We start from the raw sequence: 26,935 nt of genomic DNA on the forward strand, positions 1-26,935 counted from the left end.
CTTTGTGTTCTGTCCTCAGGTCCAGCAAGAACAAAGAAACCACACCGCAGAACCTGTGGTAGATGACTATAAAAAGATGGGGACTCTCTTTGGTGAACTGAACAAAAGCCTTATCAGAATAGGCTTCACAAGGATGTACTTTGGAGAGCGGATAGTAGAACCTGTAATAATTATATTCTTCTGGGTTATGCTCTGGTTTCTTGGCCTACAAGCTCTTGGACTGGTTGCTGTTCTGTGCCTTGTCATTATTTATGTACAACAGTAGAATTTTATAGATGCTGTTCAGATTATGTGTTTCAGCACTGTCACTGTGTCAGTGGATTTACGTGTTCAAGTAAATGGGTGGCATATCAAACGCTGCAATGCTTCAAATTGCATTTCGCTGAACTTAAGACATTTGGGGTGACGGGGACTAAAATGATGCATTTTAAGCAAAGTCAGCAGTGCTCTACTACATCTTTGAAGGGCAAAAAAGGAGATGTTTGTAATATAATGGTGACCAATGTACTGTTTTCTGCACTCTTGGGGCCTTAGTCCAAGGATTGGCTTTTTGTTCCCTCACTCTCCCCCTATGTTCTTGCTTTGTATAGTGAAAATTTTCTGTCTGGTTTTAAGAGGACACTTGATGTGAGTGTCTTGTTTCATTGCAGGGGGGAGGGGGGCTTGTGTGCTGTTTGTTCCCTGAATCTGCATAATTTGCTATTTTTTTTGCTGAAAAGCTAAATCTGCACCAGGGAAGTTTGCTAACAAATCTACAATGACAAGCATTCATAAGGTGAATACAACTTCTTGACACAAAAGCATCTTGGGTTAGTATAGTTTATAGCAAGCTTTCCCCAGGAAACAAGCTGTGCCAGCAAAATGCTTTTATACTAATATTAGTGACTTCACACGAGGCTTCAGCTGTTGTTTAGGAGGAATCACAGTCCTCTATTGGCCAAATGGTGTAATATAGCTCTGCCTTGGTTTTGGAAATGTACTTGGTTCCTGCTGCTATTATTCTTTCTTTTTTCTTTATACTTGCTCTTTCCCCCAGCCCTCCTTCTGAAGATAAATATTTGGATAATTCATGGACTTTGTAGGTAGTTACAGCTGCAGTATTGGAGAGTTGCCATTTCAGATGGCAATACTAGAATATTGTCTGCTCCCTCTGGGTCTTGTGTGAAGTGTCTGAACAACCAGATAGATACCAGACCAGATCTCAATGCTTCCCTAATTTGCTGCAGTGTGGACCCAACACGAGCTGGAAGCTTTGCATACATAAGCAAATCAAACCTGTTTTCTCATGCAGGGCAAGAACGTAGTTGAAATGAGGTGGTAATTTTATTTCGTAGTCTTAACTGATTCATCTCCATGCTAGGCAACAAAAATACATATCTATAGGTGCATGTCATGGGCAGCATAAATTGGAGAATAGGATATATACATTCAAGAGTAGGTGCAAAATTCACTCTGGCTCCCCAGGAGCAACACCAGGGGTGTATTGAATATTTCCAAGGTGAATGTTCTCATTTAAAGAAAAACAGTAAAATGGGACGGAATCTTTAGTCAATAGGCTACCAATTTAATATTTGTTGTACATTACTTTTAGTAAGAAACTTAATTGCAAAATTGACTTCATGTATAGTAGAGTGAAATTATACATTTACTTAAAGAAATGTAATAGAAGAGTGAAATTTACAGAAAACTACTTAAACTTTTGCAGTGACTTTTTTCCTAGACATTTTTATACTAGTAGAGATCAACAATAGATTAGTTAAAAATGCTGTCTTACCCAGAGACTTCTGAAGTTAAGGGGAACTTGTCCATGATCCCAGTCCTGCAACTGGATTCTCAAGGCTGATTCTGTGCCTACATGGATCATGTTGGTTGCTGGGCTCTATTTCCAGGACCCTTGGACTCAGTCCTTACAGACTTTCCTATTAGTGAAATAATTGTTATTTAGGGCAGTGAACATGAAGGCCCAGCTCCTTAAAGTCTTTATGTGCCTAAATGACATCTGTAGACATGTCACTGTGCTTTCATAATTGAATGCATAGTTACCTTCTGAGGAGCCAGGTCTCCTCTCCAGATCTTCAGATGACCTTGACTGTGGATCGGAGAGGCTTTGCTGAACCATCAGGACTGCAGAGGGATGGGACTGAGGCCTGGCGGTGTGTTTAGATGGCAACCTGTGTTGATTGGCACCTAGTTAAATAGTTGGACTGGTGGCAAGGAAATGTTTGACAACAGAAGGTGATCCTGGATTCAGAGGTTATTCACAGCTGGAAGTCCCAAAGCAAACAGCAAGTACAGGCTGAACTCAGAGGCAGGAGCTCTGTACTCACAAGTGCCTAGGGGGAAAATTTGGTTTTGTTTCAAGTCCCTTAGAAAGCAGAACATCTGTTTACACCTTTGCATATTTGTATAGATATAATGGTGGGTTTATGTGTATCCTTTTCCTGTGTAAGGGCTGTACTACAAAAGCATCTTGTTATTTTATTAAAAAAAAAAAAATAATCCATTCTTCCCACCATCAAGTTATTGTTCAGAGGATCTCATCCAATTCCTTTGGTCCTGTAGGAAGAAGTGTCTCTGTGATATCCTTGTTGCAGTAGTACTCTTGTGTAAAGACACTGTGCTGTGCGATGGCATGTAGTATTCCCTTGAAGTGGTGATTTTGCTCTGTACATAAGGAATGGGGAACAATGAACCAAGGGTGTGACTGACAGGTTCAGTGAGGACACTGTTTATATGCATGTAACCTTTTAGTATGTGCATAACTATGACTGTTTCACTCAAAGTTATTTCAGTTGTTCTTTCAATGTTCATGTTTGTATACATGTACTCTAGGGAAAAGTAGCTTTTGGACTAAGATTGTGTACGGTGAATGTTTATATGATTTCTCTTAAGGGTAACTTACTACGTCTTGTCCTTCATACAAGTTTTTAATCTTTAAAAACCTGAAAAAATAGATGTCCTAATGGAGTTAGGTTGACTGAAAATGAAAAAAGAAAAATAAGGTATTGCATGGAAGATACCACTCACCTGTTTGGTTTCATACATTCCATTGTGTATAAGAATTTGCACCGAATCATCTGTCCTAATTTTGTGCTATTGCTGTACTATCTCCCTGTTGTTGCAGGAAAAGAAAGAGGAGTTAAGGAAAAAAAGGGGACAGGGATAGAATCAGACATAAAGAGTGGAAAATGGAGTGCAGTGAAATGATGCAGATATGTGTCAAAAGAAATCTGATCAGAAACGTGTGCCAAAGGTGAGGAGGGAATGGGTAAACAGTCCTCGCATTGTGTTCTTTCTTCCATCCAGACGTAGTTTCAAGACAGAAGAAGCACCAAGCATTCAAAGGATGTCCGTAGCTAAAAAGCAGAAGGTTAATTTTTTGTAAAAAAGGACACTGTTGTCTATGGTAAAAACTGATAATGTTATTTATATTGGTATATATGATTATTATTCTTGATAGAACTGAAAGCACCTTTATTCATCTGTGTGCAAGACTGTATGAAGGAATTACGTCCCTTAAATCTGTGTTACACAACAAATGATGTAATTCCTGTTGGTCAGTGTAATATATTGAAATCTTTTTACATAACCTCTGTTATTTAAAGGATGGACCCTTCAGTACTGACTGTTTCACACCCACCAAATGCATAAATGTTTGAGCTACTGTGTACAGAGAAGAAACTCTACGTGTAGGAGAATCTTGGAGAACCCTGTTTGCACTGAAAAATCATCACATCAAAACTGTCCATATAAAAAGGAAAAATCATATTTCTTAAAAAATCTGTGTTAAATGAATCCTATGGAAAGCACTTTGTTATTCTTTCTAATAAAAATTACTGCTATCAATGAGAACCGTGAATTCTTTGTGGTGCTTTGTTCAAGGTTACTTGACTTCATTCAGAATTTCATGGTAGGCCTAAATGAAATGGGGCAGCATTCAGATATCCACTGCAACTTGCAGCTAGTTGAGAAATAATTGCAGTACAAGAGCTGAATAAACCGCATCAGGTATCTATGGTTGAGTGTGCAGCAAGTTATGTTGAAAGAAAAAGTAGTAGAGCTAGATGTTAACAAATAATGGCAACTTTATGGTGTAAAGTAACTTTTATTTCACAGCATATCTGTTTTGCATCCAGAGCAGCCTCTGAAGAAACCAGATGTTGTTGGGAGTGTGAAAAGTCCTTTAAAGTGACAATCGCTGTGCCACAGAAAGGTTTGGGAGTTTTCATTTGGTTGGTTGGTTGGGGTTTTTTTTAAATATGCATAGAACAACATATGGTTCAAAACAAATCCACTTCAAACTGTTCATTCTTTTTTTTGTTCTGCAGGTCAGGAGGGCATTAGTTCTGCCAGATCCAACAGACATTTGAATGTATCTGTGTTGCTCAGGATGCACAGTGAGTTAACCAGTATAGGTTTTCTAAAAGTAGCAAAGTATGTTGATCAGGCCTTTTATAGGGTACATGCAAATTCAAGAACAACCTGGCTTTGATACTGATTCTTTCCATCCAGGGCTTTACTCTAGGTTTTGGAAGTTTATTTTGTGGCCTCTCCCCAGATTCAGCCCATTTTTACTTTCCCCCCTTTCATTCTGTAGCATTGCCTTTTCGAGGACCGTTCACTTAGAACAGCCTCTCTTTGTGACAAAGGTTTGGGCTTTTTCATCATTCAGTTTGCTTAATAGCTACCTAGACAGAAAATCTATTTTCAGTTGGATATTTTGTTTGTTTTACTGTGTGCCTGCTTAATGCCAGAGGGGAGGAAATTAGAGGAGTTTTAAAAATATGCATATGTTCGATAGTCACTTTTTTTTTATGGCACTTATCTGTTGTTTTAGATGATGGTTACCAAACTGTGATTTGCAGTTGCCGAAGAGGGTGTTGCAAACACATAGTGTAAAGAAACTGTTGGTAGATTGGCACCAGGATTTTGAGAATAGATGGGTCAAGCAGCATGTGGCTTAGGGTTGTTTAAAGCTTATACAGGCAGGTAGACTGCTGACTTCCCTTAACTCCTGCCAACACCTCAGTTTCTTCCAAGAATGGCTCCAAATGCATATAAAATCATCCATATTCCTTCTGTGCTGACTCTGAAGAAACTGAGCTTTCATCAGCTCTGCTTTACACAGAGTAACCAAAAGGGGATGAGAACGGGAAAGGGGAATTGGACTTGCAATAGTGTTTTTAACTTGTGTGCAAGCTTGTGGTCTTTTTAAATTTTAGTCTTGTACTATCCAGATAATATTCTCATGTCTTGTATGCAGTTGTCAGAAGTCTTTATATCAGCCCCAGCCTATATGTATTTTTCCAATTAGTACAGAAATGAAGCAGCTGAGATAATATATGCTTTTTCCCAAATAATTTATTGAAAACAACTCCCCCCACCCCCAGGTGTCAGGAGGGGTGTGACTGGATAAAGTCCTTTTTATGACAGGAGCTGCTCTTGGTGTAGCCTCGGGTGAACCGGCTCCTTCCCAGGGTACAGCAGGCTACCAGGGTGCCGGGGAAAACATCTTGTCCAGCCCGAGGCATCATTGAAATAGCAGGAGTCCAAGTGGCACAGAAGGGGAAGGACCGTTACACCACAGTCCAAGGGATTTGATCAGACAGTGTTCGAGACAGCTGTTATGGAGTGTGGTGTCTAGGTTTTATGTTCATTAAGTCTAAGTTAATTAAGCCCAATTGTTTCTTGTCTTGTCCTGGCGCATCACCTTGTGTCCAGAATGAACGTTGCTTGCAGCAAATATTTCTGCTTCTGGAACCCATCTGTGTCTTGTCTGGGCATATTTTAGATGTACCATTTACTGTTAATTGCATTTTAAAGCCTTACAAGGGAAAAGGGTTCATCTTCCAGGCCTTATCTGAGTGAGGGTTTAATTAATATATGTGAGAAGGGAGCCAAATTAGCCACTGGCAAACTGTTAAGGGCTTCCTTGTAGAGGAAAAAGCTGCTAACTGATGTGTGGGTGATAAAAGTACAAGCGACATGTTTGCATCCAGAATGGGTGGTGGAAAGTGACCATTTTTCTGTCCTAATTCAGAGATAAATTACCTGTTTTCTAATGTAGTGATTTTCCTCGGGTTAGCTGGAACGTACTTCCCTGGTACAAGAAGTCTGTAGCAAGGAGATGAATTATTAGGTAAGGAAAATCCTTTGACAACCAAAATCCTGTTCTGTAAAGTATCAGACATTGAGAAGTCTCTTCTTGACTTGAATGAGATTTGAGTTCTGAAGTGCTTTGGCTTGTTAATTCTTTATCTTGAACATTTTACCTGGTTATCCTTTTAAATCATCCTTTCATTCTTGTTCCTTCTAAAAACTGTTAATATCAGTCCAAAACTCTTGAAAGCTGCTCCTCTGTCAATAGCTGTTACCAGTAGGGCTGAAAATAGCCCACACATACGGGATGGCAGGCCACAGGGAGAGACTGGCGTCTCTTTAGTGCTACCTGGCCTGTGTCATGTAGCGTTATGCAGGTCTCCAGCATTTCCTTTGCTGTCACTTTCTGCATTCGTGCATCTTGTTAGGCTGACGTTAGCCAAGTACCTAATTTTCTCGGGCATTTCAGTCCTCTGAGCTTGGGACTTGCTGCTGCTGAACAGACTCTGCCTATCTCCACACAGCTGGGCACCCACATAACTGTCTTTCACTTCTGGTTAAGAGTGGAAATATACTCTGGCATAGTGCGGTCATGTCCTCATCCTGATAACATTAGGAAAAGCATGATGATGCAGTTCTCCTGAGAGAACAAACATTTCTATGCGTTTAAGCTTACCTCAGTAAATCTAAATCTTCCTGTTGCAGAGAGGAAAGAAATATTAAGTCTTGAGTCTATTGCCTGTTTTTGATACTTTGTAGATAAAAGAACCAAAGGCATGCAATTGCTTGAATAAACATTTTTTTTCATTTTGATTCCTAGTTTCTTCATTCCATCTCTGATTAGAGAGATAAGAAAGTATTTGGCTGAGTTCTTTCAGCAATGGAGTTAACTTGTCTCTTAGTTAACAGATTCTTATTCCAAGGTCTTCAGTGGGTACATACAAATTGCTGTATTTTTTAGCTTTCTTTCATGGTCTATTTTTGCCTTGTTCTAATGCATTAGCCTAGTTTTTTGTTTTTTAAATGTGTTTTGGGGAAAGTCTGTTCCTTGCTATGCATATACATCAGTGGAGATGGGACTGCTGGACAATTTAGTGTTTTGACCCTGCACTTGTCATGGGTTTTGTCATTGTTGAGAGCTGCCTGTGTTGTCAGCTGGGCTTTACCAGCTGTGCTAAGAAGCAAGTAGGTCTTAAAGTATAGTTAAAGCTTGAGATTAATAGAATTTACTTGTGCAGTGGTGGCTACACTGCAGTTTCCCAGGAGACAAAGCCATGTGTTGTAACGACAGTGTTTTGCAAGGAACTCTAGAAAATAAGCTAAAGACACTGTAAAAAGAATTCAGGTCTTCATAAGTAACTGCTCTGCCATTAATACTCTGTTCTTGTTACCAAAAAAAAAAAAAAACCTTCAATGGAATTTTAAATCCTCCACTTAAATTTTGAGACTGGTAGCACAGATCCTTTTTGACACTACCCTTCTTCCATCTTTTCTGAAAGCTTCCTGTTTGCCACCTTTATTTTTTTTCCTCTCCAAATCCCTGTGTAATACAGACAGTAGAGGAAAAAAGTGTAGCTATTCCCAGATAGAAGGCACTCCCAGTGTAGCAGTAGTGAGTCTGCTTTTTCCTTCTTAAGTGCTTCAGAGATCTCCTGGGGAAACTCAGAAACCATTTAACTCTACATCAGCTCTGCTTCTCTCTCATTATAGATCTTGTTTGGTTTTACTTGTTTTGATGAGTAACATTTAAAAGCAGGTTTCTAGCTGAGCTTATTTAGACCTGCTGCTGCATCCTAAATAACCCCCACTGTAGGAGTCCCTAAAGGAAGAATTTGTCCTGCATGCCTGACTGTACTGCTTTTGGACAAAGTCCCCAGGGCCAAATTCAAATTGTAATGGAAGGAGCATATTCCACCCCCCGGCACAGGTCTTGGCCCCGTCCCTTTATTCTCCTTTAAGAATCCATCCAGAACCCCCTCTCTGCAAAATCACTGTGAAGATTCAAAGGGGCGTTTCAACCTGCGATAACCTTCCCTGTAACACAAAGTCACGAAGAAGTGTGCCAGAATTAAGATGTTGTAACTGTCATGGAATCTGATAAGAAGCAAAGGTTTTTTGGCATTTCCTGTAAAACACTGAAGTAGTGAAATCTTTCATCCCCTCCACTTTCAGCACTGTTAATGATTTATTTGCTACATGCCTGGTGGGGTTTTTTTCATCTTTGCATTCAATGAACATTAGAATTAATTTTTATCTCCTGAGTGGTGTTGAGCTATGACATTTTCCATCTTGACATTTTTGTGCTATGTTTTTATTTAATCCCATTGTCACTCCTGCTGAAAGCTCATTAGATGCTGGTGTTGACGGGGTATAGAGGGCAGCAGTCCTGCCCAGAAAAATGTCCTTGTATCACCGCTGTGTCCCCCTGGGATCCAAGGTACATTTCCAGTGAGGCTTACGGCATGGCGGGTTTGAAGCAAACCTGCATCCTGGCTTTTCTGCACTCTAGGAAAAAGCCTGTCAGGACTGTTTCATGACAGCACAGTTTCAAAGGCTCGTGTGCTTTGTGACAGAAGTCACCTGCATCTCCAGTGACTCTTAAAGAGGGGAGTCATACGCTGCCTCTCCTCTGCCTCTGTGCTGGTGCCTGGGCAAGGATAATTTTGGCTCTTTATGGGATTGTAAAGCCCTTGCCTAGATTTCTGACTGATCGTTTAGGAGGAATCCTTTGCCAAGTGCGTAGTTGCATGGACTAAAATAGAACAGACTCTGAACTTTAAAAACAATTAAGCGTAGGCTTCTGCCTTTCTCCTTTGGGGCTTTTTATAAGGAATACATAGAATAGTTTCTTTCTCAAATAAATAACATTTGAACTATTCTTTTTTTAAAATGAAAACACAATGAGTCTTTAAATAACCCTTCTTACTGCACCTCCTGGGACATCCTGGGGTTTCCATATGTCCTACCGTTGCCTGAAGAGCTGTGCTACGGCCGTTTCCTGGTGGTGGCTGCGTTTCAGCAGCTAGCGCGTGATGCCAGCCCAACGCCTGTGGGTGTCTTCTCTGTGTTTCTGAATCAACATTGTTTCATGGCTGAACTCTGAAAAGCATTTTCGCTTGAGGAGGAGAAATGGAGCTTACTGTATCAAAAATGTGCACAGGCACAAAAGTCCATGCCATTATTGCTGTGAAAAGCACTGAAGCACTCCACTGAAAAACTTAACAGTTAATAGTGCCATACATTTGGATGATTATCTTTGTTCATCTCTTCCTTCCTCAATGGTTTTATTAACAGCAAAAATTTGCAAAACCGTTCTAGCATTGCAGTTCACAAATGTGTAATGTCTGTTACCCTCCTGTCTGGACAATAAGCTGTCATGGGCAAAAAATTTATTAAACCTTGGGTTTTTTTCTTTTAGGAGTGTCCGCCTCATATTCTACTAGCAGTAACATACACATGAATGGAAACTACTGTATTATTTTGAAGGTTGGCACTACAAAACCCCATTTGAAATGTCTTCACAAATTATTTTTAAAAAGATACTGCCTGCAGTATCTTAATTTATGTAGGATCCTATTTCTTGAAATATAGGTCCTTCATCTTGTACATCTGTGAAGGGGCCTCCTTCCTTGAGCTGTGCCTGGCATTTCCCTGCCTCCCACGCTAGTCCCCAGCCCAGCTGTAAGTATGGGGTTGTGCACTTCTCTCTTTATCATAGTCACATAGAACTGTTCTTGAAAAGCATCTTGCAGATGCAACACAAAAGCTCATGTGAAGATGGGAATGAATTACTGAAGGACTTTAAAGATCACAAAGAGGGGTATTCAGCAGTGAAAGGCAGTGACATCAGAAAGCCAATAGGTATAACTCACATGAGCATGTTTTTTGTCAGTTTAGAACAAAATCAGCTGTAGATGACTTAAAATAGGACTAGCCTGACTACTGAGCTCTGGGTGGCCTGAAGAGCTATTGGTTGTGTAACTAAATTGAGCTTTTTATTTGGTTTGTGTATGTAAGCCATGTTGTGTATGGTCTCTCAAAAGATCTTCAGCTCTTCTCAGCCACGTACTGCTTGGATGTGTGCGAGCTAAGCTGCAAGTTTGTTCTGGTACTGAGAGAAGTCTTTTATAGTGTCTCTCTGGATCAGTTCAATCACTATTTTCTTCAAAAACTAATTACTTCAGAGCATTTTTTGAATACTTTTGGACTCTTAACTTGCTAAAGCATGTTCCTTTGGTCTCAGAAAAGCCATTTCTGTTCTTCAGAGGGGCTCCCTGCTTGTTTGTGCTAAGTGCAAAGCAGGAACCACGCTTTGCAGTAGCGTTATCTTTTGCTAGATGCAGAGTGTCAGAAGAGGAATTTGAATTATTTATGTGCCTTGTGGTTGACTTTTGAGCTTATCTTCAGCAAGCTCAGCTTTTTGAGCCTGGTGCAATCATGGGGCTTTGATACTTTCATATGTGAGTCTACTCCTTTAAGAAACAAAATAAAAATAGTGTTAAGCCTTTTCCTGTATTTGGCTTTTCCAGGAAGTTTAGCATATTTGTACCTTTTGCTTGCACTTCCTATTTTGCCTTTTGAACAGCAAAATTGTTCAACTGATTGCCAGTTTAGCAGGAAGCTGCTGTGCTCTTCTGAAATTGCTTGAGACTTCCCACATGCATTCTCTAGGTGTTATTTCCATAATAGAAAACTTTTCCTTATTCACAAAACTAGATATAATGTTAATTTATTTCTTAGAGCCATATATTTTTTGATAACTGATTTCATAGCCAGGAGAAATGTGACAGATCTAGCCTACCTGTAAATCAGTAAAGTATTTATACAATATGGGAAGAAAAGTGTAGTAACTCAAACCAAGACAAGGGAAATGAAGAAAAGCTGTCAGACTGGAAAAAGTTTTACAGGAAAATTCTTCACAGTGGGGTCTACACCTATCCTGTTTATATTTGCAGTAATGATGGTAGCACAAGAATTAGGCATGTAATAAACTTACAGAAGCAATAAGGATATGCAAGAACACCTCGAAGTTAAGGCCTGGAGTTCAAAAAAGGTGGGGAGTAAACTTCACAGTATGATGTGCAAGATCATGTAGTTCTGAATTCGTAAGAAGGCACTCTAAGAGCTCATATGTTCAAAGTGACAAAGGAGCATAACTGAAGTTCTAGCTGAACACAGAATAAACAGGAGCCAAGAATAAGATGTGGCTGTTGGAAAATACAGGCCTAGGACGTTTTGGACTATATATTTTTACTATAGACATGTAATAAGTCATAGCATTGCACTGAATTTCATTAATTTTTTTATATATATATATAAAAATAACAAACTTAATCTGGTACAGGGGAGATTTCATGATGATGAAAACCTTACAGAAGCTGGCTTATTTGTAAAGGTAAAATGAAATCATAGTGCAAAGCATAGTGAGGAAAACTAAGTGAAAGGGTGATGTTGGCTGAAGGGCAATTAGGTAAAAACTGTTAGTAACTTTAGTCCAGATATTAGGAAAAACTTCAAACCCTCATATGAGTAAGATTCTGAAGTAGTAGCATCAGTGATGACAAGAACTGGAAACAGCTTTTAGGATAAAGCTCCATTGTTTCCAAAAGAGATGCTATGGGATGGTTGCCTGCAAGAGGGGAAGACTGGACGCTGGCTCTGAAGCAGATTTCTTCCAGTTCTCTGGTACAGCTACAACTAAAAGCTGAGCTGGGTTTTGCTTGTGCTCTTCCAGAGATGCAGTGCAGGGGGGCACATTAAGTAGTCTGCAGAGATTGGCTTTTTTGCTCATTTCCCCTGTCCCAGTTGTCAACATGTTGCAGTACTGTGTATCACACAAAGAGATTATCTAACCTTATCTTTGCTCTGACTTTCACTGGCTTAACTGAAAGATTAATTTCTAAGATAACACCATTTATAATTTGCTTAATACTGTTCTGTTTCCAAATACCTGATTTCTCCAGCTTGGAGTCAGGAGTGATATTATTTCCAATTGAAAAAACAAGCTGATATGATCTGTGTTAGCCTCATTGCAGTGGAAGAAAGAAAGGAGTTAAATGATTAGGTTCTTAAGTTATTGCTAAATTCTGCTTGCTTGCTTTTGGTTTGCTCAATAAACTGTATATTGTAGCAATGTGCCCCCAGCATCCTGGGTTGGACATTCAATTACTTGTGACCATAAAAGCTGATAATCTCGTGACCAATGATGTGAGCAACACTTCCCTTTTCAGTTTAACAGAAATTGCTCAACAGTTACAGCACCTTCCTCCCCTTCCACGTGCAGATCAGCAGCACACAGATGCCTGGGCAGAAGCAGCCTTTCATGAGAGCCATGGCATAAGGGAAACCTTCTCAGCTCTAGCTAACAATTCAGATCTAAACCAAGTCACCAGGAAAACCACAACTGCTGTCACCTCAGGATTTAGTGTAGGGCTTCTGCAGTTAGGCTAAATGACTCAAACCCAGTTCCTAGTCAGTAAATCCATAATCCATAAAGCAACTCTCACAGGTGGCATTATTTGATGCACTTCAGTGAGCCAAAAAATACAGGCTTAGGAAAACATGGACTCTGAATTCAAGCAGGGGTAGCCCAAAGGCTAGAACTTTGGATAAGTGTATCGTATAATTTTGATTAATTCCTCCTTACCTCTGTTGAAGGAGAAAGGCTTGACTTTATCTCCCGTTTTGTAAAGGTGGAAGGAAGAGGGACATACATGAAATTGGTCATTTAAGAGAATCTCAAAGCTAAGTGGGATGATATTCTGAGACCAGCACGTTTATGCTGCTTCAACCTGCATATAAAAGTTTTCCATCTCTGTGAGGTGCTCTTCAGAGTGCAAAGTTCTCTGAAAAACATACAATAGCAGTGCAGACCTGTAATCCAAGCTTGTTGGTAGGTGTGGTTATGCATGCTCTCTTTAAAAACATACATATATGTACCTTCTTTGTGGCTGAAGAGAGCACTGAAAAGATGTAATTTAAGAAATTCACTTCCAAATAACTTATCAGACATGTGATACTATGTCAACATAGGCAATATTATTGCAGGGTGATCAGTGATCTCCTATGTGGCAGAGTCCACCACCACAAAGGCTGTTCATGAAGGCAGCATACATCATTATTTACTTTCCATTAGTACCTGCAAACCTCTATGCATCTGATGCTGTACAATCCTGTTGTAAGAAGTTGTATCTGTTTCTAAAGGCTTGTTATCTAAGGAAATGAAAAAAGGCAAAGGGTTGAACACAGTATTTTTCTTGGGGAGATACAGAGTGGTCATAGTCGAGAGCTGAGACTTGTCTGAGATCAGAGGAGTCTGTGGGAGAGCATCGCCCTCCTGACTCCCAGCCTAGTACTTCACCATGTTAGCTTCCCACTTGCACTTTTGCTGGAGGCCCACACTTCAGGAGCTCATTTCAGAATCTGTGAAAATGTAGGTAACCAGCCTCAACTCAGCTCCGTAACAAATTATTGGTCTCTGTTCCAGTAAGAAGAATAAACATTTCTACTGGAGTGAATGTTCCCTGACAATCCTATTAGAAAACACCACTCAGCTGCTGAACCAGCTGGGCATGCACAGCCTGAATCCTGTCTGTCTGGGCAGCTGCTGGCAGGATCTTGGGAGCTCTGCAGAAAGGAGAACGCTAGCATCCAACAGCAGGTATGTCCCATGCAGTTGGCTGTTTCAGATCTTCCAGTGGGAATACCTAGAAATTATATTCAAGATGCACTAATGGAAAAATCATTGTCTGGTGTATGGAAGCCTCATTCAAAGATACAAATCTTACTCAAACAAGCAGCTTGAATTTCAAGATCTGCTATTAGGTAAAGCTATAAACTCTCAGAGTATCAGCCAGTGGCATTTGACCAAAATAAATGAAGAAATGGTGATGGAGGGTGTGATATGAAGTCAAAAGAAGTCTGCCACAATAGACTGAAGAAACATAATCTTTACTAGCTGATGAAATACAGCAGGGGTTCATTTGTCATAGCTTAGTGCTTTGTTAAAAAGTCGTCACAACTGTGGCTGCAGCACTGTGAGCTGTGCTGTATTATCTTTTCGGGGAGTCCGGATGCTGTAATGGAAATAGCATAGATAGCTATCCAGAAGCTTGAGGACTTCACCTAATTTGACTGTATGTTTGTATAAATGTGAAAGTAATTGACACAATCTTTGTGAATCTAATCATACCTGCCGTCATTGCTGCAAGAGAGACAATGTGCTGAGTATGGCTGGGAGGATTTCTTTTTGTCTCCAAAGTGAATCAGCTATGACAGAATCAAACACTCTCAAACTTGCATTTCTATGGCTGTTTTGAAATGAGACACATGTTGCCAAGCTGTTTCTAACAGAATACTTGTTTTCTTAAGTGTTTGCCCTTTACTAACTGGGAAAGGTGTTATAACAAGTAATTGTTGCTCCACTGGAAAATCTTTACCTCATTTAATACACTTTTCCAGGAGGACTCTGTTGCCCAGTGATCTGTCCCCTGGTAAATCAGTGCTTCTGGGAGGGAGGCAACCTATTGTTTAAAGCTGCAGCCTTTCAGTTGGTGGCAGTGACGAGCAGGTCAAGCATCAGTGCTTAACCACCAATCTTGATAATTCTGATCCAACCTGCAGGTGAAGGATCAAAAGAAAAAGCAAAGAGACCCATGACCACACCAGCCTGACACACATACGTACAAGGCTCCCCACCCCTGCCACCTCTTAAACACCAACAAGGATTCCTTGTTGTGAGGGAGCCGGGCCTGGCCAGAGCTCAGGGGGTGGTTTTGTGTTCAGGACACTTTGGCTTTGCCCCTCATTGGTAGGGGGAGGGCCGGTGCTGTCCCCCAGCAGGGCTCCCCATGGGGCCCTTGGGGGGAAGAAGGGGTCCCAGTGCCAGAGGGGCAGCACTGGTGGGTTGCTGTGGGTGCTGGTGCACATCCCATGGGAGTTCAGGATGGTGGGGCCGGTGCCTGTGACCACCCAGGTGGCTGGAGGTGGGTTGTGGGCATAGGGGTGGCCCCACGGCTCCCATCCCCGCAGCCCACCCCAAGCAGGTTGGTGCTGCATGTTTGGCAGGGCTGTGGCTGCAAGTGGCAGGAGCAGGCGGTGTCGGGGTCCAGCCCCATCCAGCCCAGGGCTGCTGGTCATCGGTCTGTGCCACCACTGCTGCTGCTGCTGCTGCTGCACGGGGTGGGTGGGTTTCAGCCAGATCCTGGCTCTTGCCCACTCTCCCGGGGAGAAATGGGAGGTTTCTGGTGTCCCATCACTGTTTCTCCTTCCCCTCCCACTGCAGGTGCGCAGCCCCAGGGAGCCGCTGCTGAAAGCGCTGCTGAGGGGCTGGGAAGAGCTGCCCATGCCCGGGAGGCAGCAGGGTTTGCAGGGGAGCAGCTCCGGGGGCTCTTTGGGTCGTGCCGTGCTGCAGGGAGCTCTGACTGCCCCACATCTCTCCCTGTGCCAGGACAGATGGACAGAGGAGCCACAGCCACACTGGGAGCCGCCCGTGCCAGACAGACCTATGTGGGGTGCAGAGCCCCAGGAAGAAGCTGGGCTGCCTGCACTGAGGATGATGCTGCCACCTGCCCTGGGGGACAGCCCTGCCTGCGCCCACTCGGCTCTGCCCATCCGGAGACACTGCGGGGACTTTGCGGCTCCAGCTCGGTTGTGGCTTCAGGTCAGCTGCTTCTGTCACATTTTCTTCTTCAACTCGTGTTCGCTTCCAGTTCATTTGTGGCTCCAGCTTGTGGACATCTCTGGCTGGTTTCAGCTCCAGTTCATTTCAGGTCCAGCCCATGGATGGCTCCAGCCCGTTTGTAGCTCTAGGTTGCTTGTTTCTGGCCCTGTTCATTTCAAGTCCAGCTCATGGAAGGTTCCAGTTTGTTTGCAGCTCCAGCAAGTTTCAGCTCCATTTCATTTGTGGCTCCAGCTTATTTCAGCTCCAGCTTATTTGCTTCTGTCTTTGGTTTGTTTCAGGTCCAGCTCCTGCTTGTTCTTGCTTCCAGAACATTTTAGGCTCCAGTTTGGTTTCAGCTTCTCTGGGTCATTTTGGCTCCAGGTTATTTGCAGCTCCAGGTTATTTGCAGCTCCAGTTCGTCTGTGGCTTCAGCTGCTGTTCGTTTCTGCTCCGTCTTGTTACAGCTTGTGCTTGTTCAAATGGTCTTGGCTTTTGACAGGGTTGTAGATTGATCACTGTCATAACTTGCATATGAATATGAATTGTACATTGTCTGAATATGGACTAATGAGTTAATGACTATTCCAGCTGTTGTACACACTGTGAATAAAGATGGTCTGAAAGGTGCCTTTTCCCCCCGGGAGTATCTGTCTCAGATGTTGAGCTGGGCCTGGTGCACGCCACGGACCAACACGACCAGACGCTCATCTCCGGTGGGAGTCCCCCCAAACCCCCCCCCTCCCCACCCCCGCACCACTGGCCCTCCTGGCCCCTGGGTTTGACCCCACAAACAGCCGCCTCGGGCTCCGTTTCTGAGCCCCAACACGCGGGGCTCCGTCCCCGCTCCAACCCTGCGCCCAGCCCCGGGAGCCCGTTCCCAGCCCCAAACGCGCAGGACTCGGGGAACGCCCGGCCCGGTCCGTGCTGCTGAGCCCCAACACCGGCCCCAGGACCCGGGGCTCGAGTCCCGCAGAGCCCGGCCGAGCCCCGACCCACCAGCCCCGGGTGTGGTGTCGGGGCCGGCGCCGGGAGCCCCGGGCGGGGTTCGGGATCCGGCCGGGGAGACCCGCAGGGGGGCCCGTCCCCGTGTGGCCGTGGGCGAGGCCGGGGGCTCCGGGCTCCGGCCCTCCGGGCTTTATTCCGCGGCGCCCCGAGCGCCGCCTGCTCCTCCGCGGAGCCACCTGCACATCCGCCCCGGTCCGACACCGCCCGGGGCCGCACCCCGCGCCGCCGGCCCCGCAGCACGGCCGGTCCCCGGGCCGATCCCTCCCGGGCTCCCCAGAGCCCCCCCGCGGCACCTTGCGGGGCGTTGGGGGCGGGGGGGTAGGACGACGGCGGCCGCCGGGGCTCAAACCTGCTCTGCCCGGTCCCGCGCAGGGCCCAGGGCCCCGCCCCTCCTGCCGCCCCGCCCCGCGCATGCGCGCTTGCACCGGCAGCGGGGGACCGGTCCCGGGCGGACCCATCGGGCAGGACGCGAGGCCGCAGCCCCGGCCCGGCGACTGGTACCGGTGGGGGAAGCTCGGACCCGGTGTCCCGCACCACAGCTGCGGCCCCGCGGTGCCCGGACCAGGGCATCGAGCCCGTGAGCACCGACCGGTGAGCGGCGCGGGGAGGGGAAGGGGCGCCTCGGCGCTCAAAGGGCCTTTTGCCGCCAGAGCAGAGCCCGGGGGGCTCCAGGGCTGAGCCCCAAACACGCGGGGCTGGGGCTCTGCTGCCAAGCCCTGGAACAGCAACGTGGGCCCGGTTCCAAGCCCCAGAGCACAGGACTTAGGCTCTGCTTCTGAGCCCAACGATGCAGGACTTGGTCGCTGGTTTTCAAAGCCCCAGAATTGGCCAGATGAGCCTGGTTTGAAGCCCCAGAAATGCAACGCAGTCTCTGTTTCCCCATCCCCAAAACACAGGGTTTAGACTCAGTTTCTGGACCCTAAACTTGGCCAAATGAGCCTTGTTCCAAGCCCCAATAAACACGACTTAGTGTCTGTTTCTGAGCCCAGCAACACAGGACTTGGTCTCCATTTTCAAACCCTAAAGCTGCCCAAATGAGCCTGGTTCCAAGCCCCAACAACACAGGACTTAGTTTTTTGTTTTTCAAGCCCCCCCAAAATGCAGGGCTTTTTCTGAGCCCTAAACCTGGTCAATTTGGAAAGTGGAGAAGCCTTACAAGTTGCAATAAGACTGAAGAGCAGACAACAGGAAAAGGTAGATTCAATTAAAACCTCATCTAAGTCAACTTCATCATTTTTAAGACAGTGAAGAGAGGTGGGCAATTTCCATCCTACTGCTGTGAGATACCACTTCTCTGCCACTGAGATTTCTAACACCATTAGCTCTGATCCTCTGAACCTTTGCACGGTGGCTTAATCTATTACGTAGAGACCATCAGTCTCCTGAAGTCTGGGCCCACTCTCCCTGAGGAAGGTTTACGTACATAAACAGATGCCTGAAAGCTTTTTGGTTTTAATAATACATAATTGGGAAGTAGCTTTCTTTGAATTGGAGTCTTTTCATTCATTTTTGCAGGCTCAGCACAGGGCTTATAGCAAATACAGCTAGACCGTGAGTACCCATGTGATGCTGCCTGTAACACTGCCTTCAGCTTTGATGACCCTTTAATACAGATCTGTTAGCAGCAAAATTCAGACTGACTTCTACAGAAAGCAAGAGCCTGGGCCAATCTGGGTGTACAGCACTGTGCATCCCATTATCCACACTGGGGGGAACAGAAAGACTCATTTCAGGTTTGCTTTTTAAAGTGGAAATTAAAAAGTCAGGATGTTACGATAGAAGAGCTGAAGAGCAGAGGGTAAATCGCCCTTTCCATGAACCAGCACTGCAGTTCACTCGAGCATGACAAGACAGAAGGGCTGCTCGCCACAGCCCGGGGCACGCAGCATCTCAGAAAAGTCTGGGAAGTTCTGATATTCACTTTCTTTGACCACTTTCAAGCAGGGTCTCTACTTTTCACATGTTACTTTCCAAGCCTCCCATGTCTCAGCTGCGCCTTCACCCACCAGCAGGTTTACTTTTCCAACAACATTTGAAGTGAGGAGAGAATAATGGCAGTTTTAATAATGAAAGCTTTCAGATGTGTCTTTATTTTTAGTGAACGCTCTGCTTCTCCCTCCTTTCCTTGCTTCCCCAGATAATTGCGTACACATCTCCTACTAAATTACCTTTCATTCTTTGCCATTGTCTTCTGATCAACCTTTCCCTGTTACGCACACGTCCTTGGTAGTTTAGACAGTATGCAATATGTTTTACTGTTTGTTTTATGTTACTAATAATGAAACTCTCTTTGTGGTTTTTTTTTCCAATTTTCCTGGACTACAAATTATATAGCATGCAAATACAGTCACTTAAAATCTTTGCAAAGTCTAATTTTTCCTCATTTAACTATTGGAAGCAATGTTCCTCTATTTGACATACAGTGTATTGCCATTTCCTCTCTTCCTCTGCTTTCCTCTCTCCTGTCTCCAGCTCCATGTAAATACTGATAATAAAGAGAACACAACACCTGGATATTTCAGCATGCCAGTATTACAGATACTCCCCAAGGAGTAAATGAGGGCCCCCTTTATGCTCCTGTGACTTTTTTGCCAGGGGAGGTTGGCTGTGGGTGAGAACAGAAATACAGACAGATATCCCAGCTCAGCAGACCATGGATAAATATATTGAATGTCAGTTTTCACAATTAGTGGAAAAGAGGAAAGCTGGATGTTTCCTGATGCTTTGGACAGTGAGAACAAGGTGCCTTGGAAAAGAGGTTTGTTTTGTTAGCTTGTAGGAAATAAATGATTGTGGTCCTATTCAAACATCTCTGTGTTACTAACCACAAATTACTGATGCTCTCCAAACAGTCTTTCAGTTATTGGTCATATTGTTCTTTTTCCATGACATTTTCCTATTCTGTTATTTCAAATGTCTGCTTCAACACAGCTGTGACTGTCCACTAACCACACACTATTTGTCTTACAGAGTTGCAGTCTAACACAATTGCATTACCTTTTTTTCATCAAAGGAAGCAGGCGGTGTTGAGATGTGTTTGGCATCAGGTAATACCCAGGGAAAAAATTTCTTTGACAGTGAAGTTCAAGGTCACCATAAGAGAAATTCAGCCTGGTTTTGGAAGGTGACTTTGTCTCAATAATTTTAAAGAATCTTTACCTGAATATTTGCCATGCAGACTATTATTGTTATTCATGGTGCAGGGCTGTATTGAAATGCTGAATGCTTGTTCTTTCTCAGTTTTTCCTGTTTCATTCAGCAAATACTGGAAAGTTCTAATTAAGATGGAGAAAAAAGAAATCAATGGAAATTGTGCTGCATTCATCTCAGCTGCATCAAGCAAATGCTGAAAATCTGGAACAAGTGCAACTGCCAGAAGTAGTTCTGCATAGGGTAGTATCTGCTGCTCAGCTGCACCAGAATTGAAAATGCAGGGGTAGGGGTAACTCAGAAGTGCTATACATATCTATATATATGAGGTAAAAGCAAATATAAGCCAGGCTAGTCTGAAAACTAGCAGATCTGCTTTATGATGCTCTTGGTCTTACTATCCACTACACCTACGGCTCAGGAAACAGTGGGTTTGTATGTACTTGTGTGCGCTGAGGTACATCACCTAACAACATATTTGTAAAGGTACTTGGGGGAAGTTAACTTCTAGTGATTTTACTGAGTACGGGCACCTTCGCACCTCGAGAAGTATGACCTTTCCCTTGTATGTGCTCAAGGTACCTGGATGTGAAAAAAAAAAAGCAGTTTCCTCATAGTAGTATAGGGATTGATGTATTCAGGTCTGAGATACTGAGGTAGTTTGGAGATGGAAGGGGTCTATGTCTCTGAGAAATCCCCAACAAGGATTCTTCATGTACCTAAATTAGTCCCTTCATATCCCTGACCCCAATCAGACATTTCTGAGCCTAACTCAGCTCCAGCATAGCTGGAAGCAACGCAAGAAGGAGAATGGAGGTCTCCTGTAGGTGCACAGGTCTTTCACCAACCAGCACTACCAGCAGGTCCCAGATGACAGGGGCAGTTTCCCCTCTGGGCTGAACTGGGCTGCACTGAAACCAGCCTCAGCTGTCTGAACAACTCATGCTGCTCATCACTTCCTCAGAAGCGTCCTTCAGGAGCTGCTTTGTTCTGTTATGTGGGACATAGGCCACGCTGTATGATAATTAGGGCCTTTGGCAGACTTTAAAAAGGTGAAGTTTTTATATTAGCCTGTTATAAGAGCCTCAAAGCCTGTTGAGTTAACAGACACTTGCCCCTGTAGTTATGTGCCCAGTAACCCCAGCCACAGAGCTCTTTCCCTCCTGGTGTTACAGTGGCATAGCAGTATTTGTCACTTGTTATTTACAGATAAAAAGGTGGCATTTCAGGAGACACTAGATCTGCTGTATTTAATAGGCTTAAGCTAGATCAGTTCTTGGCCAGGTTTTTTCTTGTTGTACCACTTGATGGCACACTTGCATTAGCACAGCGCAGGCAGAAGGCAGGACAAATCAACAAGCAAATCCTGTCCAGAGTTGTTCCGCTTAATTTGTTTTGCATCGTGAATGTATCTGTTTAATTGATTAAAGGAATCTAACACTGTAGTATTGAGCAGGAATAAGCAGGGCATACAAGATAATTACACCAAGAAAGAGCTGTATTTTGCAATTTTAATCCCAGATATTGCCTGGATAATTACTTTTTCGTTCTTTCTGTAAATTGGGGAACAAACTTGCTGTTGCCTTACTGAGCCTTTTCTTCCAAGGGTGGCAAATTTTCCTTGCCCAGTATTTTCTTCTTTCTCTCTATCAGAAGGTTTGTAGCAGGTTTGTTTATTGCATGTGTTGCTAGATGGTAAATGGAAATTAATTTATGTGATCTGAGTAATAAAATTATGATCCAGCTTTTGTCAAAAGCAACATCCTCCAGTGGCTATATGAGGTTAATAAATAAGTATGAAGTGTTACCACATATGCCACTTATCTCTAGATGGTTATAAATACATCAGCAAATGCTGCAGATGGTTACAGGCCACAGGTAGAAACAACCCGTTGGTCTGTTGGATTTTATGACTCCATGAAAATGTATTAAAACATTTATTAGCTCTTTATATGCAGAATCTTAATGGCAAATGTAAACGACCAGGATCTGAAGTTAAAATGTTTCAGAGCGGGAGTCTCACAAATAAGTGTCACGGGTAGGTAGCACCTGAGAGGTTTTGAAGCATATACTGTCCTGACTTCCTCCATTACCCACTGAATTGCATTGGCAGCGATAATTGCAGCTTCAGGAAAAATAACTGCTAAACAATGATAGCAGTAAAGCCCTACAGCCTTTCTCAATTAAATTAAGTGGAAATTTAGTCCTTGAGTACTACTTCTGAAACTGGCTGAGCAGAATAAGAGCAAGTGCCCTGGTGGGTTGGAGGATAGTTCAGGGCAGGAGAAAGACTGCTCGCTTTGCTCTGTGACCACCCTCCCTACGCCTCCCTCCAAAAAGTCAGTGGCCACCTCTGCCCTATATCTAATGTTGGCATAAGAATAAAAGCAACAGACTGCAAGTTGAATCTACTCTAACAGAGGCCATGTAAGCTGGTGAATTTAGGGGAGGGCCGCTGTCATCTCTGTAGCCATCATTTCTCTTCTGGTTTTGCATCACAGCTTGTACTTCCACCATTATTCATCTGTCTCAGCCACAACCTCTTGATCTTTGAAGGCTATTTTGGTATCATTAGTATGTCCTTTCTACTCTTTTTGCTTATCCTCGTACTTAGGTTTTTTATCAACACCATTTGCAAACATCTCACGTTTGTTGACAGGTCTTACAAATCAGGACTTTTTGTCTCTATATGTTCCTGTGTGAGGGGGAACTGGGGTAATTTCTCATAACAAAGGAAGTATCTTTACATGTGTTTGATGTAAACTACCCAAAGTGAAAGAATGAAGCAAACAAGTAAGAAGTCTTTGTCATAATACTCCATGAATCCAGGGGATTTTCTTCAAATGGTATCTAAGAGAGCATTTACTTCAGTCTTCATAAAGAAGGGAGAACTCTGCCTTAATCAACATTTTTTGGGATAAAGGTGGGATAGGAAGGACAGGTTTTTATGGAAGAGAACAGCCTGCAAATTGATACAGCCTTTCAGCCTCTTTCTGCAGTGCCTAGAAACAGTAACCCAAATAAGTAGGAAGGTTTTTAGCCAACCTTTACATAATGTAGCTCTTGAAGTGTTGTCTCAAAGATTCTTGACACAGATTTCTGTATCCATGTTGTTCACAGTGCTTAGAAAAACTATCTAAAACTTTGGAAAGCAGGTAGACACAGCACATGTCTGTGACCTAAGAAAACCGGGTGCATTCACCTTTGTCTACCATCCAAAGCTTGTCCACTGAATTCAATTTGTGCAGTTCTCCCCATAAGGTGACCAAGCTCTTCACCTAGACCAGGGTCTAGCCTGAAGTTCCCTTCTCCCTTTCATCATCATTTCTTGTGCCAGTTCCCCATTGCTTCTGGTGTATTTTGAGCAGCACTTAACCCCAGCACTCCGTGACAGGCCCTTTATCAGTGTAACAAAGCATCTCTGGTCTTGTGGGAAACAGAAGTTGTCGTCTGTCTGGAAGTGGCCAAGACTTACTACAGGCTGTCATGCAGAGTCAGGGGCTGAGAAGAGAGAACTTATCAGCTCTACTTGATAAGCCCATGGGTGTGAAAGACATGCCACATGCAGTTTCCATTACAGAGATCACCAGGAATCCATGAGAAGGGTGAATGAGCGGAAGGAGTCAGACATGCAGAAAATTATTTGGACCAGAAACCTTGGGCAGTTCCAGGTGTTCCTGTTTCCATAGGAATCAAGGGGATTCTCAAAACTGTCTTACTAGATCAAGAGAAGATCACTCGTTACAAAGTGCATCAAGATAGCAAGATAACATTTTCAGATTAACCTTTCTGTATTTTTTCCCCTCAAAAAAGGTGATAAAGTCTCTCACTGTAGGAAAACAGTTTTAGTATCATCCAAAAATGTTTTAGCACTTTTCCACTGAGTTAGGACCACCTTGCTGGTTCATTTAAGAGCAGGGCACTACATCCTCCTTGTCTTTCCCTGACACTGGCAACTTCATCCACAGGTACAAGCATCCTCTCCCTTTGCGCTGGAGGAGGGATACGGACTGTTGGTGGAGCTGGCTTTCAGAGGCTGAGAACCCCAACTGTCCTTACAGTGAGAGATCAGAAACGAGGATCCTGTTCTTCAGCAGCATCTCAAACTCTGTAGCTGCACGAGCCCCTCACAGCAGAGGAGTTGGCATGTGCTGTGCTGCTGGGCAGGAAGAGCCCGTCCAGGAGCTGACCGCAACTTGGCAGCGAGGAGGACTGGACACCTACCACTGCTCTTCCTCCCTCTGAAGCACGGCAGTGAATAATGATCTACAGTAAATACTTGCACTGTGGCACCACTGCCAAGCAGCAGCAGATGTCACATCCTTGAACTTGGGGTTTATTGGATGAGAAGTCATGATTTGAGGCTCATCTTTCTGATGGCTGAGTGGTGTCAGCTGGGGGAGATGCAAGGAGCCACACAACTCAAACGTGTTTGTGCTTGGTATCCAGGCACCAATTTTGTTTTAGAAGCTGATTGCAGTTAAGGAAGGGAACAAGCTTTTGTCACTTGCACTCACCCCCTCACACAAAAAGCTTCACCTGGAAGCTGGTAACAGCACAGTGTATTTGTACAAGTTAAAAATACTGTTTCACTTGGGAAAAATAATGCCCTTTTGAAAACTGCAATTAGTTGAAAAAGTGTTGTAATATGTATATAAGATCTTTCAGACCAATGTTACCCCTGGACAAAGTATTTGTTCATCAATACAGTGCTAAAATAGCATCACTGCAAAAGTTCAGCAGCCTAGTTTCAAGAACTGAAGTCAGATAATGGTTACTTTTAGAAGACAAGTAGAAGCAAAGTCTGCTTGTGTCAATCAGTATGAAAATGTAATTTAATTCAGTGCAACAGAAATCAATTTTTCTCTGAGGATTTAAGATAACTAAATATCACACAGTCAGCTTAATTAGTTTCTGATATTTGTACAACTTCACCTTTAAACTCTGGAAAAAGCACAGTTCATGTGTTTGTTCTTTATAATTCTTTTCTGTTCTGCTTTACTGCTTAGATGAAGGAGGCTTACAAAGCTTCCCAGTGGCAATGAAATCTTACTCCAATTCAGACTTTCTTTTGGCGACCAGGAGATGGAATCAATACTCCATCAGATCCATCAGGCCATTTCATCAGTGTCACTAAAGCACACTCAACAACGGAAGAACACAAGACCAGAGGTCCTTAAACCTTTCAAAAAAACCTTTTTCTCATCAGTTGCCTTCCCTAGAGAAGTAGCACCACATAAACTGCACAAGACCCTCATACTGTTCTCCCAAAAATGTCTCTGTTCAAGTCTTGTTTGGTATCAGTGGCTTCTCTTAAAGCCCCTGCTCTACCACCTTACAGTCCAGGGACACCAGGTCCCCAAGTTTGGGCTAGGGGCTCTCGCAAAGCAACCCAGGTCTCTCTACTGCAAACAAACGAAGGGTCCTGCGCCTTCGTGTTGCTCTGCCCCATGCGTTCCCCAGCTGCATTTTCTGGGCTCATACCACACAAGGCCCTGCAAGAAGCATTAAGTTACCAACACCAGAACGAGCCTTAGTAGCTGGGGCACAGGCAGACCTGCTGCCCCAAGGGGTGCTCAGCCAGTCTGAGCAGTCACCACTGCACAGGGCACCTACCTTGGAGGGAGGAGGCCAGCAGCAGGGTGCTGGAAGAACAGGGCTGGTCCGTTGAGGAGATCAAACGCAGGTTACCATGCCACAGCAGCTTCACCAGTGTGGGGCACACTGCTAAGCAGCACAAGCAGAGCAGGGCTGGTGGCGACAACAAGTCCCAGCAACGGGCCAGGGACCGTCAGACAAACATGCGAGGATGAAGCAAGTCCCAGGGCAAGCTAGGAAATCTGGTAAGCAAGTGGGGTGGAGGCTGGAAGCACCAGGAGAGGTTGATTGAGGGTAATTAGGGTCTATTGGCACTTTCACACCCTGCTGGCTGTCTCTTCTTCTCAGGCTGTTTTGAGTCAAGGATTTTACCACTGGTCCATAAGCCACAGTAGATGCTTTGGTTTCTGAAATTCGGACTGGATTTCCTCAGTTAAAAGAGTTTATACTTGTAATAAATATTTTCAGCAGGTTTCTGTCTCTCTTACCTCCTGACCTGTTTCTTGCCCTCACCTTTCCTGAAAGGTGAGCATCCAGCCCCCAGCAGCCTGCACACGCTCCTCCCCAGCACGCAGCAAGGTCTGCCTGATGGTGACCATGAAGTCCTATGCCCTGCCCAGGGCTGTAGCCCTGGTGGCTGTGAACCCCGGTGGGAAGACCTCTGCCATAGCACTGAGTTCAGGGGATGGGGCAGCCCTGCAGGGTGCACAGCATCCCATGTCTCTGTCAAGGTCCTTCAGCATCTGTTTGTTGAACAGGTCTTGGCTAAATGAGGCTTGGCTCTTGGGCCCCACTAAGCCCCCATGCTGCTGCAGAAATGCAGAAAATCACCATTTCTTGCTCTGAAAATAGACCTGTACCTATTTTGACTGCTGCCTGAGTGAAGGGCATTTAACCTGTGCCTGTATTTGCAGGGTATTTCAGCAGCTGCACTTCCCCTGCAGCAATTCTTCTTCCCTGGGGTGGCAAAAGACACCCCTGTGGTGTGGAGAAAGTCACTTCGGGTTGTCCATCTCTCTTCAGATTAAAGGTTATTGTGTTTGAGGAGGGGATATTTTGAAGATGCTTCCTTTCTGCCCATTTCCCGCATAACAATTTTACTCATAGATATGTTGACAGATGCCCAGCTGCATGTGCTGGGGGATTATCACATACCCCCTGGAGCTGGCAGAACCCTTTGCATCTGCCTGCGTCTGGCAGGGCTGCAGCTGGGTCACCGCCGGTGGAGTAAGAGAAGTCTGGTTTGTCTCCATACATAAAACAAGGTGGCAAGTTGCTGGGCCGCTAGACGGGCATTTGTTTATGCAAGTGCTAAGATAGGGTGAGTCCTTCCACCCTTTTCCACAGGTCCCAAATTATCTTTGTGCATTTACTGGCTGCTCTGGTCACTCAGCCGCTGCTGATGGGTCCCACCCATTTGCC

At 44.1% G+C, this 26,935-nt stretch overlaps 1 protein-coding gene and 1 long non-coding RNA gene across 5 annotated transcripts in view; both read left to right on the forward strand.

The window, feature by feature from the left end:
* The window catches only part of FAM241A (family with sequence similarity 241 member A), a 29,076-nt gene extending 12,689 nt beyond the window's left edge, over nt 1-16,387 (forward strand). Inside the window, exons 2-4 of one of the 4 annotated variants that reach the window (XR_012628759.1) lie at nt 13,586-13,759; nt 15,548-15,760; nt 16,060-16,387. Coding sequence is in view for 2 of the 4 variants with exons in the window: in XM_074866925.1 (XP_074723026.1) it covers nt 15,031-15,760; nt 16,060-16,256 (927 nt within the window). In the remaining 2 variants the exon portion in view is untranslated. Of the gene's footprint in view, nt 1-19; nt 3,853-13,585; nt 13,760-14,053; nt 15,761-16,059 lie in introns of those variants that run through there. The other 3 variants (XR_012628760.1, XM_074866925.1, XM_074866926.1) reach the window with 3 other exon arrangements.
* An 810-nt stretch (nt 16,388-17,197) lies between these two features.
* On the forward strand, nt 17,198-25,993 carry LOC141942168 (uncharacterized). Its single transcript, XR_012628550.1, has 2 exons — nt 17,198-17,356; nt 23,884-25,993. It is a non-coding gene; the product is annotated as an uncharacterized LOC141942168 (long non-coding RNA).
* Nucleotides 25,994-26,935: the final 942 nt, after the last annotated feature.

This window comes from Strix uralensis, chromosome 4, assembly GCF_047716275.1.
Source record: "Strix uralensis isolate ZFMK-TIS-50842 chromosome 4, bStrUra1, whole genome shotgun sequence".
In the NCBI taxonomy this organism is placed as follows: domain Eukaryota; kingdom Metazoa; phylum Chordata; class Aves; order Strigiformes; family Strigidae; genus Strix; species Strix uralensis.